The sequence below is a fragment of the Ovis canadensis genome, chromosome 3, assembly GCF_042477335.2.
Source record: "Ovis canadensis isolate MfBH-ARS-UI-01 breed Bighorn chromosome 3, ARS-UI_OviCan_v2, whole genome shotgun sequence".
NCBI lineage: Eukaryota > Metazoa > Chordata > Mammalia > Artiodactyla > Bovidae > Ovis > Ovis canadensis.
In genome coordinates this window covers 95,832,350-95,853,386 of record NC_091247.1, presented here as the reverse complement: position 1 = coordinate 95,853,386, position 21,037 = coordinate 95,832,350, and the positions used below count along the sequence as shown (strand labels likewise).

At 41.3% G+C, this 21,037-nt stretch overlaps 1 protein-coding gene across 1 annotated transcript; it reads right to left on the bottom strand.

The window, feature by feature from the left end:
• Positions 1-6,560: 6,560 nt before the first annotated feature.
• Positions 6,561-14,304, bottom strand: C3H2orf78 (chromosome 3 C2orf78 homolog). The gene is made up of 4 exons (XM_069581927.1): positions 14,139-14,304; positions 13,438-13,563; positions 9,708-10,466; positions 6,561-8,476 (listed from the first exon to the last, which is right to left on the bottom strand). Exons 1-4 carry the CDS (start codon positions 14,302-14,304, stop codon positions 6,561-6,563), a joined length of 2,967 nt encoding a protein of 988 aa, XP_069438028.1.
• Positions 14,305-21,037: the final 6,733 nt, after the last annotated feature.

Below are 21,037 nucleotides of genomic sequence, written 5' to 3'. Positions count from 1 at the left end.
TGAATTTAATTCAGATGACCAATATCCCTATTACTGTGGGCAAGAATCCCTGAGAAGGAATGAAGTAGCCCTCATAGTCAAAAAAGAGTCTGAAACGCAGTACTTGGTTGCAGTCTCAAAAATGACAGAATGATCTCATTTCACGAAGGCAAACCATTTGACATCACAATAATCCAAGTCTATGAAGACCTACAAGACCACCTAGAACTAACACACAAAAAATATGTCCTTTTCATCGTAGGAGACTGGCATGCAAAAGTAGGAAGTCAAGAGATACCTGGAGTAACAGCTAAGTTTGGCCTTGGAGTCAAAATGAAGCAGGGCAAAGGCTAAAGTGTTTGGCCAAGAGAATGCACTCGTGAAGTCGTGAAGTCACTCAGTCATGTCCAACTCTTTGTGACCCCATGGACTGTAGCCCACCAGGCTCCTCCATACATGGAATTTTCTAGGCACGAGTCCTGGAGTGGGTTGCCATTTCCTTCTGGTCATAGCAAATACCCTGTTCCAACAATACAAGAGATGACTCTACACATAGACATCACCAGATGGTCAATACTGAAATCAGATTGATTATATTCTTTGCAGCCTAAGATGAAGAAGCTCTATACAGACAGCAAAAAACAAGACCTGAAGCTGACTGTGGCTCAGATAATGAACTTCTTATTGCAAAATTCAGGCTCAAATTGAAGAAAGTAGGGAAACCACACCAGGCCATTCAGGTATTACCTAAATCAAATCCCTTATGATTATACAGTGAGGGTCTCAAGTAGATTCAAGTGACTGGATCTGGTAGTCAGAGTGCCTGAAGAACTATGGATGGAAGTTTGTAACATGGTACAGGAGATGATGACCAAAACCATCCCCAAGGAAAAGAAATTTAGGAAAGCAAAGTGGTAGTCTCAAGAGGTCTTACAAACAGCTGAAAAAAGAGAGAAGGAAAAAAATACGGAAATAATAAAGAGAAGGAAAAGGCAAAGGAGAAAAGGAAAGATATACCCATCTGAATGACGAGTTCCAGAGAATATCAAAGAGAGATAAGAAAGCCTTCTTAAGTGAACAATGCAGAGAAAGAGAGGAAAATAATAGAATGGGAAAGACTAGAGATCTCTTTATGAAAATTGGAGATACCAAGGGAATATTTCATGCAAACATAAGCAAAATAAAGGACAATAATGGCAAGGACCTTACAGAAGCAGAAGAGATTAAGAAGAGGTGGCAAGAATACACAGAAGAACTATATAAAAAAGATCTTCCTGACCCAGATAATTGCCATAGTGTAGTCATTCACCTAAAGCCAGACATCCTGGAATGTGAAGTCAAGCAGGCCTTACAAAGCATTACTATAAACAAAGCTAGTGGAGGGGATGGAATTCCACTGAGCTATTTCAAATCCTAAAAGATGATGCTGTTAAAGTGCTGCACGCAATATGCCAGCAAATTTGGAAAACTCACCAGTGGCCACAGGACTGGAAAAAGTCAGTTTTCATTCCAGTCCCAAAGAAAAGTAATGCCAAAGAATGTTCAAATTACCATACAAATTCACTCATTTCACATACTAGCAAGATTATGCTCAAAATCCTTCAAGCTAGGCTTCAGCAGTACATGAACTGAGAACTTCCAGATGTACAAGCTGGATTTAGAAAAGGCAGATGAACCAGAAATCAAATTGCCAACATCTGCTGGATCATAGAAAAAGCAAAGGAATGCCCCCAAAATGCCTACTTCTGCTTCATTGACTACGCTGAAGCTTTTGATGGTGTGGATCACAACAAACTGTGGAATATTCTTAAAGAGATGGGAATACAAGACCACCTTACCTGCCTCCTGTATGCAGGATAAGAAGCAAGTTAGAATTGGACATGGAACAATGGACTGGTTCATAATTGGGAAAGGAGTACATAAAGGCTGCATTATCACCCTGCTTATTTAAATTATGTGCAGAGCACATCATGCGAAGTGCTGGGCTGGATGATTCACAAGCTGGAATCAAGATTGCCAGGAGAAATATCAACAGCCTGAGACATGCAGCTGATACCACTTTAATGACAGAAAGTGAAGAACTAAAGAGCCTCTTAAGGAAGGTGAAAGAGGAGAGTGAAAAAGCTAGCTTAAAACTCAACATTCAAAATCATGGCATCCAGTCACATCACTTCTTGACAAATAGATGGGGAAATAGTGGGAACAGTGTCAGATTTCATTTTCTTGGGCTCCACAATCACTGTGGATGGTGACTGCAGCCACGAAATTAAAAGATGCTTGCTCCTTGGGAAAAAAGCTATGACAAACCTAGACAGCATATTAAAAAGCAGAGACATCCCCAGCAAAGGTCTGTATAAGTCAAAACTATGGCTTCTCCACTAGCCACGTATGGATGTGAGAAGTGGACCAACAGGAAGGTTGAGCGCCAAAGAATTGATGCTTTTAAACTGTGGTGTTTGAGAAGACTCTTGAGAGTCCCTTGGACAGCAAGAAGATCAAACCAATCAATTTTAAAGGAAATCAACCCTGAATATTCATTGCAAGGACTGGGTGCTGAAGCTGAAGCTCCAATACCTTGGCCACCTTATGCAGAGTTGACTCATTGGAAAAGACCCTGATGCTGGGAAAGATTGAAGGCAAGAGGAGAAGGGGGTGACAGAGGATAAGATGGTTGAATGACATCACTGACTCAGTGGACATGAGTTTGAGCAAACTCCAGGAGATAGTGAAGGACAGGGAAGCCTGGAGTGCTGCAGTTCAGGGGTCACAAAGAGTCGGACATGACCTAGTGACTGAGCAACAACATCAAAACCCTCTCATGGAAATAGAGCAGCCAAAACCACATGCCCATGGGTAGCAGTTGTTGAGAAACTAGAAACCCCCTCAGTCTCTGGTGAGATTGAGTCATTCACAAAAATTACCAGGCCGTGGTAAAAGGAGAACAAAAATAAACCAGGTTCCTGCTGATGGGCAAGAAGCCAAAATGAAGAAGAATATTGTATCAGGGCAGTGTGATTAGGCCCACAGATACTATGTCTTCTGATAGTAGTTATGAATAGAAACCAAATAATGATTGCTTATAACATGTAGGTGACCAACCCTTGAGAGCTAAGGCAGAGAGAGGGAAGGATGCCATTACACCTTGTCTGGGGTCCCTGAGTTTCCTGGGGCTGGTGTGTGATCATCTTAGGTAAAATCATTTAACTAAACCATTTTTGCTAAGCGTTCATGGGGTCCTTCTCTGAATGGTGTCTAATGATAAAGCCCACTGGTTTATGCCTCCTGCAAAAGTTATTGTTATTCCAGAACAGGTGAAATATTGATGGAACCGCCAAGAAGAACCTAGTTCCAGGTGGCCTCACATCTCCCTATCGAAGTGTTTTAAAACTGGTTTCACCTAAAAGCAAATAGCAGAAAAGGATTGGGATTAAATCCCATACAAAAGCAGTGTAAGGAAAGAGAGAATAAGGAGCAGAATGTTATCTCTTCAGACAATAAAAGCAAGTTGGAAAAGATAGGGCCACAAAACAGATCAAAACTGTAGCCTATCATTTCAAAGTGGGTGAAAAGACAGTAGGAAAAATGATGCAAAAAAATGAAAGAACGTGGATCGTGAAGGGAATGGGAAGTTACTATTTAATGGTTACAGAGTTTCTGTTGAGGATGGTGAAAAAGTTCCAGAAATAGTAAATGCTGATAAATGCCACCCGTGGGTATTTGGTGGATCTATTTCCATGAAAGGGTTTGGGGAGATTCAAAAACTATTCTGCTGGGCCCATCTTTTTGAGGTCCTGCTCAATGTTTTGATATAATTATTTTGAATTTGGACAGTGGTGATGGTTACACAACATCATGAATTCATTTAATGTCACTGAATTGTATACTTAAAAATGGTTGAAATAATTTTATGTATGTTTTACCATAACAAAAGATGAAGAAGCAGTATAAATTAGAATTAGGTAAGATAACAGAACAGGACAGAACTCAAAATAAAAGAAATAAATTCATAAATGAAGTCTGTTTAAAATAATACAAGCGTTTATAATTTCTTAATAGAAACAAGAAAAGGAGAAAAATTTTATAATTTGATTTATTTGTTTATTGTTGCTGCACGAGCTGTTCTTTAGTTGTGGTAAGCCGGGTCTAACTTTTTGGTGCAGGGTGCAGGCTTCTCACTGTGGTGGCTTCTCTCGTTGTAGAGTACAGGCTCAATAGCTAGGGCACATGGGCTTAGCTGCTTCATAGCCTGAGGGATCCTCCTGGACCAGGGATCAAACCCATGTCTCCTGCTCTGGCAGGCATATTCTTTACCACTGAGTCACCAAGGACCCCAAAAAAGGAGAACAATTTTTAAAATAAGATGCAAAGAATTCTAGAGAAATGGGAAATATTTTTAAAAGGCAAAAAGGAAGACAATCTATAAAGAGTAATATAAATATGTAGAAGAATCTGTTTTACCATAAAGGTGACATCTCAAATCTGTGAGACAGATTAGTCAATAAATTGTGATACATACATGTTGGGGTATAAATATTTCTCTGGAAGCAAATCTCTGAGGAGGGAAATGTGTGGCTGCAGAACTTAGGGAATAGGGTGAATCATTGAATATGTTGTGTACCTTTTCAAACGTTTTGTCGTGTGAAGTCTGCGTGAGTTCTAACCCCAGCTCCCCCAATTGCTAGCTCTTAATCTTGGGCAAATTCTTCCCACTCTCCAAACCTCCGTATCTGTAAAATAGGGTCAATAACTTATCCTGGTACTGCCTGGCACAAGATAAACTCTCCATAAATGGAAATTATTTGTGGAAACCACCCAAATGTTCACCAATGGATGAAAGGATTTTTATGTTGGATTACACAGTCTTAAAAAGGAATGACACCCTGACACAAGCTACACCATGGATGAACTTGAAAACATTACACTGAGAGAAGCCAGACACATCAGTCACATTTACATTATTTCATGTACATGCAGTGTCCAGAAAAGGGCAAAAACATAGAGACACAAAGTAAATTGCAGGGGCTGAAGGAGGAGGGGATGAGGAGGGCCTGCTGATGGTTAAGGGGGTTTCTTTTCGGGGTGATGAAAATGGTGATGATTGCATGCATAGGCTCGTGAATGTTCTAAATGGCACTGAAGTTGGAGTTTCAGAAGGCGAATTTTAAGATGTGTGAATCATATCTCAATAAAATAATTTACAAATGAAAACTGCCAATTTTCCTATAGTCACTATCCTCTGCTTCCATCTCTCCCTCCTTTTCAGGCCCACCCTCTGCCACTCCCCCCAACCCCTGGCCCGCATTAACCCCAGCCCCCGGCTCTGCCACGCCCACCCCCACTACTGACCCTCCACCCCTGCCGCCCCACCTCCTCATCTTCACTCCCTTGAGCTGCCTCCCAAGGAACCTCTGGACTGCAGGATACCTGCAACCTGTGGCTGCGGGAGCAGCGACCTACTGCGCATGTGCCTACCGCTCTCCCTGTTGAAAATGGACACTTGCAGAGGATTTTTCTCGTGCGCTTCAGTTGATGGCGATGTTTTGATGGCGTTATTTAGAGAAGGCAGCACGCGCACAGGTCAATGGAGGAAGCCCCTCAAGTTAACGTTTCGGCCCCTGCAGAAGTTTGATCTCTTCTACCAGAAACCTCCGGATGCTATGCTCTAAAAGCCAGGTTGGCGGCCTACCGGAACTTCCAAATACTGAGAACTTTGAGGGGCCTTTGGGCCTCAGATTGAGGCCTTGTCCCTCCGCATGCGCTGTGACCTCAGCCCGTTGCTGAACCTCACTAAGTGCAGGGGCACAGGAGTACTGGCCTTGCCTGTTGTTGCCAGGGTTCACTCAACAGTGTATTGCTGCCCTGGTGCCTAGGTGTTGAGTAAATGGTGCTTTCTATCCCAGGCCCTGTTCCTGAGCCCCCTGCTGCAGCAGTTCCCTTGGCCCCCGCCCGCTTGTCAGCTGCCAAGATAACTCTGAGCCCTTGCCACTCACCTGGTAGACTTCCCAGTTCCCCTCTGTCCTCACACTTAGGTAACGCAGACCTTTCAGAGGGGTGTCCTGAACCTCTTGAAATACCTATCTGGTGGTGGTGAGACATAAGGCCAATCTCAGGGAGAGAGTTTTTTGGTCTCTCCTTGTCAAACTAGACTCATCTTCTGTTATCTTCAAGTCTACTCAAATTTTGTTCTTTCAGCCCTAACCTCAGATCCTACATTTTACTTCTACCGTTTCCCCCACTCCTGCTTCCTTTTATAAAGCCATAAAAGCTCTTGGCCTTCCTAGCCCTGGGCCAAGTTCCTTCCTCTGTCCTCAGGTTTCACACCTTTTCCCTCCGTCTCTCATTCAACATTCAGTCCTTCCTTTCCTGTGCAGACTTTGATTCCTGCCCCAACCAAAAAAAAAAAAGGCACAGTTAACATCATCTCAAATTCAAAAGTCTTCTTTATTATTTGTCTACTAATTCTATTATATTTGTTCAGTTTTAAGTTTTAAAATATATCAGAATAAATAGAGAAATTTATATCTATCTATATATGGAAAAACAACTGGTACCCCAGGTGGCACCAACAATCCTAGCAGCTCTTACATGGCATACCCATAGTATCGAGCAATTTCCATCTCTTTTTCCCTCTCAATGAAATATTGCACTTTCCCCAAAGAGGTGTATTTAGCAGCATTCTCACGCTCTAGTTGAGCCTGCCTCTTCATGGCCTCCCGCTCTGGCCGCTGCTCTTTTGTGATCGGCTTTGACATTACGGGCTCAGGAACGTTGGGTTTCCTCCAAGGAATGGGTTGGAAGCAGAAGTCTTGGAGTAGAAATTGGGTCTGAGGCTTGGGTGGGGACTGGTGCTTGGTCACAGCAGGTGGTACAGACTCCCGCTGGAGAGAAGTGCAAGATGAAGTTCTGTAGGGTACAGGCCGAGGAGCTGCAGGCTGAGGGACGCTAGGCCGGGTAGGTTTGGTCAAACCCGGTCGGGTTGGATTGGTCACAGTTGTCTGAGCTGGTTTGACAGGACCTGGCAAAGATGAAGGAGCTGGCCGGGATGCATTGACTGCAGCAGGCTGAGCTGAGTTAGTAGAACCAGGGCAGGCAGGATAAGCCACAGCAGGCCGATATGAGGCCAGAGACTGTGGCCTCCGAGGAACAGGTCGAGCCTGAGGCTTGTCCAAGGTAGGAAAAGGCAAAGGTACTAACTTGACCTTCCCAGGAGGAGGCAGCTCATACTGCGAAGGAGATAGACTCTCTTTTGCAGCACTGTCATCTGGTTTCTGGGCTTTGGCTTGAGTTTTCTCAGGACCTTTACCCTCACATGGGGTATTGAGCCATGACTTGATAGCAGGGGATGGCTGGGGGTCTTTGGGGTTGCTTGAATTTCCCAGGACCCGAGAGGAATTGAGTCCAGTTTTCTTATCACTCTTCTTCCCCAGTGCATGAAAAACCTGCACAGACTCCAGCATGTGCATGCCTAGGCAGCTTCGAGGCTTTTTAAAGTTCTCTTGGCTAAAGTCAGGTTGATTTTTCTTTCGCTTCATCTTGGGAATGCTTGGCTTTTCCTCTGCCTTGACTTTGTTCCCTGATGGCTTATTCTCTTCAGCCTTCTTGTTTTCTCTGGTTCTCTTGGTCTTTTCCTGCCCATGGCTCTTAGTTTTGTTGATCCTGCCCAATGCAGCTTTCTGAGCTTTGCTGTTCGGCTGTCTGGCTGTGTTCACAGGAGCCTTGTCACTGACTGCAGCATTGCATATAATCACTTCTCCCCCTAACAGGCACTCTGGGTTCTTTGGCTGGATTTTGGCCTTGGGAGCATCACTGACAGACTCAGAGGCTTTATGTTTGTTCTTCCTGGGTTGATCAGAGGGCGCCTTTATGACATTTGGCTTTTCCTGCACCTGATTCACCTTAACAGCGCTGGTATCTTTGGCTATGATCAACTTTGGAGCTTCAGATTGATCAAGGTCTTTCAAAGAATGAAAGAACTGGGGAAGGTGAATATCCTCTACCAGTGTAGCAATGTCTGCAAAGCCACTGCTGGATTCAAACCCATTTTCAAGTGTCCCTAAGTCCTCAAAACTCAGGCTGTTCTTTCCCAGATTCACATTTTCAGAAACAAGTTGCTCCTCTTGGCTGAGGGGATCAATGCTGGCCAGGAGCTCGTGAATATCAGAGATTTCTAAAGGGACTAGTGGAGGTTCTTGGTTTTCTATTGGGATCTGGTAAGCATCATCCAGAGGCTTTGAAAACTTAGTTTTAATATCATCCAAATCCTTATTCTCTGTTTGTTCCTGGCTTGGAACTGGAGGCAGTGCCAGGAGATTACTGGCACTCTGGACTGGAGCTATCACTGAAATGTCCCCAAGTTCAAGTGGTGGATTACTCTCAAGTATCTGGATATTTCTGCTAATGCAGGACCTAGGCAATTTTGAAGTTTCTGACAGACAAAATGTCTGGCTTGGAGGTTGCGATCCCAGGGAATTTTCCATCCTCAGGGAAGTCTCCATCACTACAGAGGAATCAAGGAAGAAGTCAGTCCCTGGTGACTGAGATGCTCCCTCCACCCCCAGACACCAGCACAGTAATCATGTACCTTTCAATGATGGGCAAGGCATTTCTACTACCTAGTTTTAAGGACAGTGGACACTGTCCTATGCTAGGAGCTAAGAGGTGACTGTTCTAATTCTTACTGGTGATCATTTGATGTCACAGATTTTTGGCTTTCTTTGTATTCCATAGGGATCTTATAAGCCAAATTAAAATGAGTCATATTTTAAAAATATAGCATGTCTTACAAAGCCTAGCATTCTCATGTAGAGTCCTTTCAATTCTCTCTGCTTTCCTGAAAGACTAAAAACACTTCACACCATGAACTATGAGAGGGAGTAGAGCTTTTCCTGATAAAATATATAAACAAAGAATCTTCAGCCTGCCTGCTCCGGACAGGATCTCAGACCACAAGGGCTTAAATCTTGGTGTAAAGTAAGGAAGTGAGGGACAGTTAAACTGGCACTATCATAATAAGAGTTCTGAAACACCTCCCAAGAAGACTATAGCAATAGATCAGGGAAGGGGGTGACAGCGTGGTAGTACGGGGTGGGGGGGGGGACTGATCAACTAGAGCAGTGAAAAACGTGGTACCTTTGGGTACGTGCTTGTGGTGTTGGAGAAGACTCTCGAGAGTCCCTTGAACTGCAAGGAGATCCAACCAGTCCATCCTAAAGGAAATCAGTCCTGAATATTCATTGGAAGGGCTAATGTTGAAGCTGAAGCTCCAATACTTTGGCCACCTGATGCAAAGAGCTGACTCATTTGAAAAGACCCTGATGCTGGGAAAGATTGAGGGCAGGAGGAGAAGGGGATGACAGAGGATGAGATGGCTGGATGGCATCACCAACTCAATGGACATGAGTTTGAGTGAGCTCCAGGAGCTGGTGATGGACAGGGAGGCCTGGTGTGCTGCAGTCTATGGGGTTGCAAAGAGTTGGACACAACTGAGCAACTGGACTGAATTATGGTTCTCTTACATGTAGCATATATGACCTTTACAGTGTGCAACCTTCCACCTGCATTAGATGCTCTCATATACAGTCTAAAAACAGAGAGCACTGAGCAAAGGTAGTGGTTATTAAAGTCCCAGGATCTAAATTCTATCTGTCTATACGCCACTTCCCAGCTGTAGATTTGACCCCATTTTTTGAATGCTGAGCTCATTCTACTTTCTTGCTGTTTGTACTCACCTTGACAACCTGTGTCTGTGATGGGCTGAGTAGACACAGAGTAGTAGATTCCAGAGGTAGAAGCTGGTGGTAGGATATTTGTGGGCTGAATCTCCTTTAGCACCATGACCATTTCTGGTTGGGCAGAGGTCCTGCTTCCTGCACATGACACAGAGCTATAGGACTGCAGGCAGGGGCCAAGTTCTTCAGATAGTAAAGGCCCCAGTGTGCCTTGGTGATAGTAGTATACCTGGCCTCCTCCCTGGTGGGGAAGTGACAGGCTGTGTCCCTGATTTGGAATCTGAGATGGTGTTCCCTGAACAAGGCTGGCAGAAAGAGATGGCTGTAGAGGGACCATGCTATTGATGTCTAATGTTTTGTCATACTGGGCTGCCATAGACAGGGAGGAAACAGCTGTGTCTTGGTCAATGACTGTCACAGTGAAGTCTCCAAGTGAAGAAGACTTCCTTTCAGTGCTTCCTGTGATGTCCCACTCAAAAATACCCGGACAGGAAGCAGCTGAAGTGGAGAGCTGGCTCTGGCCAGTGACTCCAGATAACATAGTTGTGCTGGAATGTTGGTAAAGGTAGGCACTACTCATGAGTGGCTGGAAAGAAGTGTCAGAGCCTGCTGGAAATAGCCATGCTGAACTGAGGGCTGGAGCAGAGACCCTGGAGAAGTTGCAGGCACTTTCTGTGAGGGAAGCTGCATTGCTCACCGCAGGAAGAGAGAGCTGCAGAGAATTCTGGGTTCCAGGTACAGATGGATTTTGGAAATTTTCTGTAAGAACAAGAGGGTAGGAAAAAGATGAGTGAGATTGATAAATTCTCACTGTGTTTGAGGAACAGCCTTATTTTAAGGTTCTTGCTATCAGATGCCTCTAATATCAATACTTCCTGAAAAACCAAAAATCAGGCAGTTATGATGGCTGTAAGGGTTGGAGCAGTTTGACACTTCCTTATGTTGACTACCTGTGCCCCCGTCTTGGGCATACATTGTGCAGAAGACCCAAGTGATGTGATCCAGACATTGTTCTCCAGGCAGGAAATATCCTTCTTCCGGCCCTATCTTTCCCTTAAGCCTGCACTAGTATTGACTTGCATGCTGTTTCCTAGAACTGAAGCATTTTAGAGCTAGGAGGTCCTTAGAGAACTTCTGTTCTTATAGTTTCATTTCATGAGTAAGGAAACTGAGGCTAAGAGAGTTCAGACTGACTTGTTCAAGTTCTCTCGTTATGTTAGTATCATTATCAGGTTTCAGAATCTAAGTATCCTGACTTGCTTGCCAGCATGCCGATCTGAGCATGATACGGCCAGAAACCAGGAGAAATTCAGCTTATAATGTAGGCATTATTTTGTCCATTTGGAAACGGTAGAGCTATTACTATTGTAGTCGTTAGTGTCTCACTTTGCTTGCACATTTCCCTCACTGTTACCTAGAGTCCAGTGATAAATTTAAAGGGTCGTCTTTACCATCTTCAAGCCGGACTTCTCATCCCACCTCAGAATGATTATCTGAAAGTGAATTTCTGAACTGGCTTTTGAATGAAAAAAGTTATTTAACTCTCTGAGTTTCAGGATACTTATCTGTAGAGTGGTTATCACAACAAAAATAATAATAGCAGTAATAAGTAAACATGAATCATTAATACATTACATAATAAATAATAATACATGAATAAATGATACATTACATATGATTCATATGGAGGAAGATTTAATAAGTTCTAGAAAGACATAGAAAAGTCATGAAAAACATATTAGTTAATGTATATGTATAATATAGATATGAAAACTTCAGTATGTGGCAAGTGTTAAAGCATAATAAGTTTCATGATAAATGAAGTTCTGTATCATATATACAATATTATGAGTGAATATTGCTCACTTCATCTCGGTGAATACTATTAATGAAAAGACACAAAAAGGTGACTTTGAATTAATTCCTAGCCAATACATAACAGGCAGAGAAGATATATCTGTAAAAAATGCAGAGCAAGCTACAGAATGCAATAAATGTGAATGTATAGGTAGCCCAATATATGTAGACAATTATTTCAGTAAAAAAAAACAGTACAAAGTAGACAATAAAATAATGTCTAAAAGAATTTCATTATTGGGCTCATTCATATTTTTATGCAGCAAGTAACAGGTACTAAATCTAGTAAAAATATATATTTCAATGAATATAACTATGTCACAAGCAGAAAGGAAAACTTAAAAAGTATCAAGATGGTTTTCATATTTATCCTAGAACTTAGATTATAATCATCTTCAACATCCAGAAGGATGATATTCCAAAACCTGAAAGAACCATCTTCACTAATATCCAGTTTAAAAAGATTTTAAATGTAGGAAAATCCAAAGGACTCCACAACAATATTTTAGATAAATGCAGATTTTTTTTTTCCCCTAGCAGCACTGTGCAGTCTGGCAGTGAAAGCACCAAGTCCTAACCACTGGACCACCAGGGAATTCCCTATATGTGGAATTAGAGATACAGAGTTTGCCTTTTTCTTTTTCTTCTTAGGTAGCCAAGCTCTAAAAATGGATGATGGCTGTTGATCAACGTGCTCTCTGTGTTAGGAAGGAAATAATTGTAAAGATGAAAAGCAACCTTGACTTAGAACCTGCTATCATACAAAAGAATTAGTCCTTCTGATTTAAGTTAGAAAATGTCATTTTAAAATGTTATTTTTAATTGGTAAAATGTCTAATAGTTTCAAAGTCAGAATGAATGAAACACTGAAAATCAGCCCCCTAGATAATCACTTTTGTTTCTTGTTTATAGGAAGTATCATTTCTAAAACATATTTCTAAAATATTTATATTCAAAATTGTCAAGTGCCATCTGTGTTGAGAGAGGCAATAAAAGAAAAATACTGAGTATGACTTTTCTGATAAGCTGTTTTTCCTGGTGATACCTTATTCTGGCCTTACTTTCCTTCCCAGTCTATTAATAGAAGCATTTGTAAAAATCAACGGTATTTTGCCCTGCTCTAAGCCGACTGTCCTCTGTGCTGTTTCTGCTTTAATTTAAAATCTTTGGATCCTGTCAACATTCCATCCCAAACTACTGTTTCCCTGAGACCTCCTCCTTGCTTTCTCTCCTCATTCTTGTATTTGCTCCTTCCTCTTGGTTCCCATTGGCCTCTGCTGATGAAGACAGTCCTAAACTTCCTTGTGTTTGACTACACGCCTCCCATTAGCCCAGTGCTCTCCATCCTTTCTCCCTGTTTTCTCTTTTCGACTCATTTAGGTAGAAAACTCCAAAAACAAGTGAATATTACTTCTTGAGCAGCACTAAATTTGAAACACTAAGACTGAAATATTAACTGAGGGTGACCATTATGGACAAAACAACTCAGTTTATATTGCTAATTTTCTACACCACCTGGCTTTTCTCTGTTTCTGTTGAAACACTCTTGAGAAGTCTCTGATTTCATGTTCTACACGGGTCCCCTTTGAGATTCAATATTGAAAAGAAAAGGACCAGAGAGATAGACCAATGTAGCATCCTAATGTAACATTGGATGTAACATTAGATGAGGAAAAAACAGATCTTGTGAGACAGTGACTTGTCCAAAGTGTCCAAAGTCACAGAGATAGTAAATGTCCAAGTCAAAACTGAAATTAGGTCTCCAGATTTCTAGTTCAATACTTTCCTTCATTATTCATTTTGAATCTACTACTAAATTTACAGGCAGAAAAAAAAAATCTAATGAAAAACTTTACAAAGTTTCTTTCCATACCTGACATGGTCAGAGAAGAAGAGGAAAAATTAACTGCAGATACAAGGGAGGAGGAGATGATATAAGAGGATGTCTGGGATGATTGCAGCCAAGTGTACAGTACAAGTGTGTCCAGTACAAAGGTCACTGGTCACTGGTCACTGGTCACTTGCGATGATCCAAATTTATTTACAGACAACTCCATGGAAACCCCAAGATTCTACCAGGTGGCAGTAGATTTGGTGGGAGAATGATGTCACAAAGTGGGCAGTTTAAAGGTATGATACAGCCAATAGGGAGGTCAGATCACCAATAAGAAGACAGGATTGGATGCAGAAAAAAAGGTGTAGGAAACACCTAAATGTTTGAGCTCCGGGGAGGTGAAGCCCTCCAAGACAGATTTACTTCCCTCAAGCTCTTCCATGAAGGAAATCATTGCAACATTTCTTATAGATGCTCATTAATATAATTAACATAGTTACTTATATTCTACGTAGCATTATATTTTATGTTATGCACTTACAGTTACATATGTCTTGGTTAATTAATAACCTTAGAGAAGAAGGAAAGAGCCATCCAGTTTGAACTATTATAGTTGTTCTGAAATCCTATCAGTCTATTACATTAGTGAACTTGCAGTAGCTTTTAAGGAGCAAAGGAAGGGATTAAGAAGCTCTTTCCGTAACTTCGTTAAAGAGTAGGGCGAAGCTGGTTGAGTGCACCTTGTGGAGAATGATGGGTCCAAGGCTCTTCTCTTTTAGTTTCGTCTCCTTGACTCCTCCTTTTCTTGGGCTGGGCCAGGTTGGACTTGCTTTTCTCTTCCGCCCTCCATTTTTGTTGTTGTTGTTGTTTTAGGCCTTGTTTCTGGGACAACTCTTGATCTTGCATTCTTACCGTCTTGCTTGTTGCTTCCTGTCAACTTCCAGCATCGGAGTCTTCTTTTCAGTGCTTGATGCTTCACAAAATAGACTCAGCCCAATGGAAGCAAATACCAGAGAGCTAGGACACACAGCTGGTTGCAGACCTTTTCTCTTGCAGCCTTCGGTTGCAATTCTTTTGACCATAATTTACTACCTCTGGTTCCTTGGCCCACACAGGCATCCTGCCATCCAGCGCTTTTATATATGAGAGGCATTCTGGATACTGTCCCTTTTCCTTCCCACATAAGTATATCCAAGGTGGCAGTTGCTGTAGCCTCCTCCCCTTGGCAAACAGCCACTCTAGAATCTTGAGCCTCTAGGATTCTCTCTTGCATGCTTGGATGTGAGGCCAGACAAAATGAACAGGAGAATTAGAGATAGAAGAGGACATTTGTGGAAAATAGGCTGGGGGCGGGGTGCTGGTAAGGTGAAAGGGCACAGGTTAAAAGAGAGTCATGTAGGTTTTTCAAGTTCTGTGAGAAGCAAGTGGACACACTTTGGCCTCACTTTGTATTAACAGAACCAACAATTTTAGATACGGATATATTTATGTAGCTAGATAGTGCAGCAACTGCCACGAATTCTGTACACTGGAAAGAATAATCTTACAGGTATTTTTCATTTTATGTCATATTACCTTATTTATATTATTCACTGGTGTGTTTATAGAATACAGACTGTTTTTAAATGCTCTGGTTTTGCCTACATGGTTCTTTTTTTTGTCATATTTTCTAAGGGATCCAGCGTTATAAGGCATACTGCGTGTTTATTTTGAAGCATCATGAACTAACTTGGCCTGATGGATTTTGTGGAAAAGCTGTAAACAGCGTCTGTGAAAAAGGCATTTTGTTGAGTTGCACTGTGCACCCAAGTGGAAGGAGCCACTATCTGCTGTCAGCCTGACTTGGTCTGGAGTGCCTCTGCTTCCCACCCTCCCCCGCCCCGTTAGTGCTTTTCCCACTAACCACTCTTGTGATTTTGATGTGAGTTATGGCTGAGTTGCTAATGACTTATATGTGGGGTAAACTGATTTGAAGGAGGGAATCTATGGTTCTATTCATTTTCCTTGGTAGTAAGCTTTCAGCGGTGCAAAGAGCAATCTATCTGGGGACCTTGCTAATACCGAGGTTTCTCATAGATGGGATCTCTGAAGACACATAGTTAATCTATAAGCTTGTCTTCCCTTTTATGAAATATATGGGGGATGATACTTAACTGACAAGAAATTGTGAACGGTGTGGTGTACAGATGTGGCTTAGGCTTTTAAGAGTATATCAAGGTTTTTCCCCCTAAGCTTCATACTTCAGATGGCCTATTTCCATGATTCTAGTATGTGATGTGAGGCTAACAATATATACTAAATACCTGCAAGCCAAACAAGTCTCTCTTTCTCTATATTCCCATGGATATCAAGGGACTCATGACTACTGCCTGGAAAATCCCATGGACAGAGGAGCCTGGTAGGCTACAGTCCATGCGGTCGCAAAGAGTTGGACATGACTGAGTGACTTCACTTTCACATGACTACTGCAGGTTTGGGTGGATGGTGTGATAGAGGGAAATGCAGTAAGACCAATTTTGGTAGCAATAAAATGTTTACATATTAAAATGTTCAGTCCCAATATTCAGTTCTACTTAGGGAAACTATGAGTTGGGCTTTTCCTGATTCCACCAAACCTAAGTAACTTATTTGGTTTCCCTAGTTCTAGTCATTTAAGTTTAGCTTGCAATCTCAGCATCATCTTATCCTCTAAGAGAATCTTACATGTAGGAAGAAGAAATTAAAGAGTTCAACACTTTGGAACATCAACCCTTCCCTGACCTTAGGTCTTTTTTTTTATTTTTAAAATTTATTTATTTTTAATTGGAATATAATTGCTTTACAATGTTGTGTTGGTTTCTGCCCTACATCAATATGGATCAGCCATAGCTATACATATGTCCCCTCCCTCTTGAACCTCCCTTCCACCTTCTATCCCATGTCACCCCTCTAGGTTGTCACACAGCATGGGGTCAAGCTCCCTGCATCATATAGCAAATCCCACTGGCTATCTATTTCACCTTTGGTAATGTACATGTTTCAATGCTATGCTCTTAATTCACCCCACCCTCTCCTTCACCCAATGTGTCCACAAGTCTGTTCTGTACATCTGAGCCTGTATTATTACCCTACAAAGATGTTCATCAGTACTATTTTTCTAGATTCCATATGTATATGTTAATACATGATAGTTATTTCTCTCCTTCTGACTTACTTCACTTGTATAATAGGCACTAGCTTCATGCACCTCATGAGAACTGACAAATTCATTCTTTTTTATGGTTGAGTAATATTTCATTGTATAGATGTACCACAGTTTCTTTATCCATTCATCTGTTGATGAACATCTAGGTTGCTTCCATGTCCTGGCTTTTCGGGGGCCAGCGTGAGGAGCTCCACCCATGGCAAAGGTCATGAGGAAGGAGGCTTGGCATACCCAAAGGTGTGATCAAGCCTCAGGAAACCCCCTGTTCCCGAGCATCTACCCCAAAACCAGAGTCTGTTTTATGCTCTCACCTACACCTCTGACTTTACGGGGGGCTCTCCTCCATAACCGTTTCTCTCGGAGAAGGAGTAAACGTGCAGCTCCAACTCAATAAAAATTCCTGGGCATGACAAGAATGTTTCAGCTTATGGACTCCTCTGAAGGTTATCTAGCCCGCCTGTATAGGTTCGTCCGGCCATATGTGATTGTTTACAGCTTCCCAACCTGAGAGGCACAACATGTTTTAGACTTACTAAAGGCAACTTCTTTTGGGGAGTTGGAAATTATTAGTATAATGGGTTGGTTAGGAATTATATTGGTGAAGGGTTTTTCATTTGTTGTGTCAATAATTGCTGCTAATTCCCTGCTCTGGGTGGAACAAGGACGTCTCCGGTCAAACCTCTCTGCTGACAGACTAGCTTGTGTGACAGGATTATCCATACTCCTGCCACATGATTGTTTACTACCTCTTAACCATAAACAGCACAGAGAGTCTTGGAGTATTTTGAGAGTCTTAATTAGCATAGGGCTTTTTCTTCTTGTTGAGTCAATGATTGCCGCCAGGCCTCCATATCCTTAGGCACCTGGGAATATATAAATCAATGTATTTGGAATATAGCAAAGGAAATATAGTAGTTTTTGATGTTATCAATACTAGACTTTTTGAGTTAATGGATCTTCTCTTTTGTAATAGATCACTGTACTTTGTTACAAATCACTGTGTCCTTGCTATGTAAAAATATAACTTTATCACTATCTTAAGACTAAATAAATCTTAAGGGGAGCATTGGTGAAAGGATTTTCATTTGTTGGGCTGATGTTTGTTGCTAAATTTCCATATTCCCTGCCCTTATAATGAATATAACTAGCATATAGGAGAAATAAGTATTAACCTTTAAGCATATAGGAAGAAATAAGTATTAACCTTTAAGACTAATCATGTTAACCTTGGGTTAAATAAATTCCTTTCTTGATTGTAACTCACTACACCCTCACCCTATAGGAATGTAACTTTACTTGGAGGGTGGTGCCTGGTTTAAGAAAAAAACACCCTTGGAAGAAATAAGTTTTTTGGTTATCAGAAAGAAAGGATCATAAAATGTCAGCAGGTCTCACTCATGGCCAGAAGATGATGTACCTTTTTTTATACATTTACGTGAAGCACCTGATTTTGATAAAGGTCAGGACTGCTGACCCCCACGTGACTCTGTATTCATCCCTATATGTAACAAAAGTTATATAAGCAAACCTAAAAATAAAGAAAATGGGATCAGTTTCCGGAAAGACTGATTCCCCCATGTCGCTTCTTTCTTGCTCCCGTTTTTCTGGCTGAATTCCCATCTGGAGCATGGATGCTATTCCACGTAATCCGAGTTATTCAGCCTCCTTTTCTACACTATCTATCTCCTACTACACTATCTGTTTCTAATCTCTCTATATATCTATAATTAAATATGTATTTTTCCAAAGACGCCGACTCCGTCCCCCCACCTTCGGATCACCCTGGATCCACCGGGGCTGGACCCCGGCACTGGCTATTGTAAATAGTACTGCTAAGAACATTGGGGTACATGTGTCTTTTAGAATTGTGGTTTGCTCAAGGTATATGCCCAGTAGTGGGATTTCTGGGTCGTATAATGGTTTTATTTATTTATTTTTTTAATCTCCTTACTGTTCTCCACAGTGGCTATATCAACTTACATCCCCACCAGCAATGCAAGAGGGTTCCTTTTTCTCAACATCCTCTCCAGCATTTATTGTTTGTAGATTTTTTTGGTGATGTCAATTCTGACAGTAATAAGGTGATACTTCATTTTAGTTTTGATTTGCACTTATCTAATAATGAGCAATGTTGAGCATTTTTCACGTGTTTATTAGTGATCTGTATGTCCTCTTTAGAGACATGCATGTTTAGATCTTCTGCCCATTTTTTATTGGGCTATTTGTTTTTCTGATATTGAGGTGCCTGAGCTGCTTGTATATTTTGGAGATTAATCCTTTGTCAGTTGTTTCATTTGCAATTATTTTCTCCCATTCTGAGCTTTGTATTTTAATCTTGCTTATGGTTTCCTTTGCTATGCAAAAAGTTTTAAGTTTAATTAGGTCCCATTTGTTTATTTGTGTTTTTATTTCCATTACTCTAGGAGGTGGGTCATAGAGGATCTTGCTGTGATTTATGTCAAAGAGTATTCTACTTATGTTTTCCTCTAAGGGTTTTATAGTTTCTGGTCTTACATTTAGGTGTTTAATCCATTTTGAGTTTATCTTTGTGTATGGTATTAGAAAGTGTTCTAATTTCACTTTTTTACGTGTAGCTTTCCAGTTTTCCCAGCAGCACTTATTGAAGAGACTATCTTTTATTCCATTGTATATTCGTGCCTCCTTTGTCAAAGATAAGATGCCCATAGGTGTGTGGGTTTACCTCTGGGCTTTCTGTCTTTTTCCATTGGTCTATATTTCTGTTTTTGTGTCAGTACCATACTGTCTTGGAGAAGGAAATGGCAACCCACTCCAGTCTTCTTGCCTGGAACACTGCATGGACGGAGGAGCCTGGTAGGTTACAGTTCATGGGGTTGCAAAGAATCGGACACGAGTGAGCGACTTCACTTTCACTTTCACCATACTGTCTTGAAGACTATAGCTTTTACCACTATTATTCAGCATACTTTTGGAAGTCCTAGCCATGGCATCAGAGAAGATTAAAAAATAAAAGGAACCCATATTGGAAAGAAGCAAAACTCTTACTGTTTGCAGATGACATGACACTATACATAGAAAGTCCTAAAGATACTATCAGAACTAGAGCTAGTCAGTGAATTTTGTAAAGATGCAGGACACAAATCAGTACACAGATATTACTTCCATTCCTATACACTAACATTGAAAAATCAGAAAGAGAAATTAAGACGTCAATCTCATTGACCATTACAACAAAAATAATAAAATATCTAGGAATAAACCTACCTAAGGAGACAAAAATGTTGCATACAGATAACTATAAGATATTGATGAAAGAAATCAAAGATGACATAAACAGATGGAGAGATCTATTATTTTCCTGAACTGGAAGAATCAATATTGTGAAAAAACTATACTTCCCAAAGCAATCTACAGATTCAATGCAATCCTTATCAAATTACCAATGGCATTTTTCACAAAACTAGAACAAAAAATTTCACAATTTGTGTGGTAACACAAAAGACGCTGAATAATCAAAGAAATCTTAAGCAGAATGGAGCTAGAGGAATCACCCTTCCTGACTTCAGACTATACTACAAAGCTTTATTTTTATAGTTAGGGTATGTATTGTCTTGTCCCATAGACTCACTTCCTGCATTTTGAACCCATTAGGTTAACTGAGATGTCTCGGTGTAACATATCCAGTTCATCTACCCGAGGCTCTTCTTAATTCACCTTATTGTCACATTTGGATTTAATTAAATACTGAAATCCCTCAAACCCTTGCATGGCCTTGCCAGATACTGTTATATTTTGTTAGTGTCAAACACTTAGATGTCTGGTGCTCCAAATATCCCGGGGTCCTTTATCTTCCATTCCCGTATACTGCATTCAATCTTTCCCAGCATCAGGGTCTTTTCCGATGAATTGGCTGTTAGCATTGGGTGCCCAAAGTATTGAAGCTTCACTTTCAGCACCAGTCCTTCCAATGAGTAGTCAGGGTTGATTTTCTTTAAGATTGACTGGTTTGATCGCCTAGCTGTCCAGGGGACTCTCAAGAATCTTCTCCAGCACCACAGCTCGAAAACATCAATTCTTTGGTGCTCTGCCTCCTTCATGGTCCAGCACTCACATCCATACCTGACTACTGGAAAGACCATAGCCTTGACTATATGGACCTTTGTCAGCAAGGCGTTGCCTTTGTTTTTTATTACACTGTCTAGGTTTGTCACAGCTTTCTTGCCGAGAAGCAATCCTCTTCTAATTTCATGGCTGCGGTCACCATGTGCAGTGATTTCAGAGCCCAAGAAGAAATCTGTCACTGCTTTCACCTTTCCCTTCTATTTGCCACGAAGTGATGCGACTGTTAAGCAAGCTTTTTCACTCTCCTCTTTCACCTTCATCAAGAGGCTCTTTAGTTCCTTTTCGCTATCTGCCATTAAAGCGGTATCATGGGCTTATATGAGCCATTAGACACAAATACGTATACACAAGTGT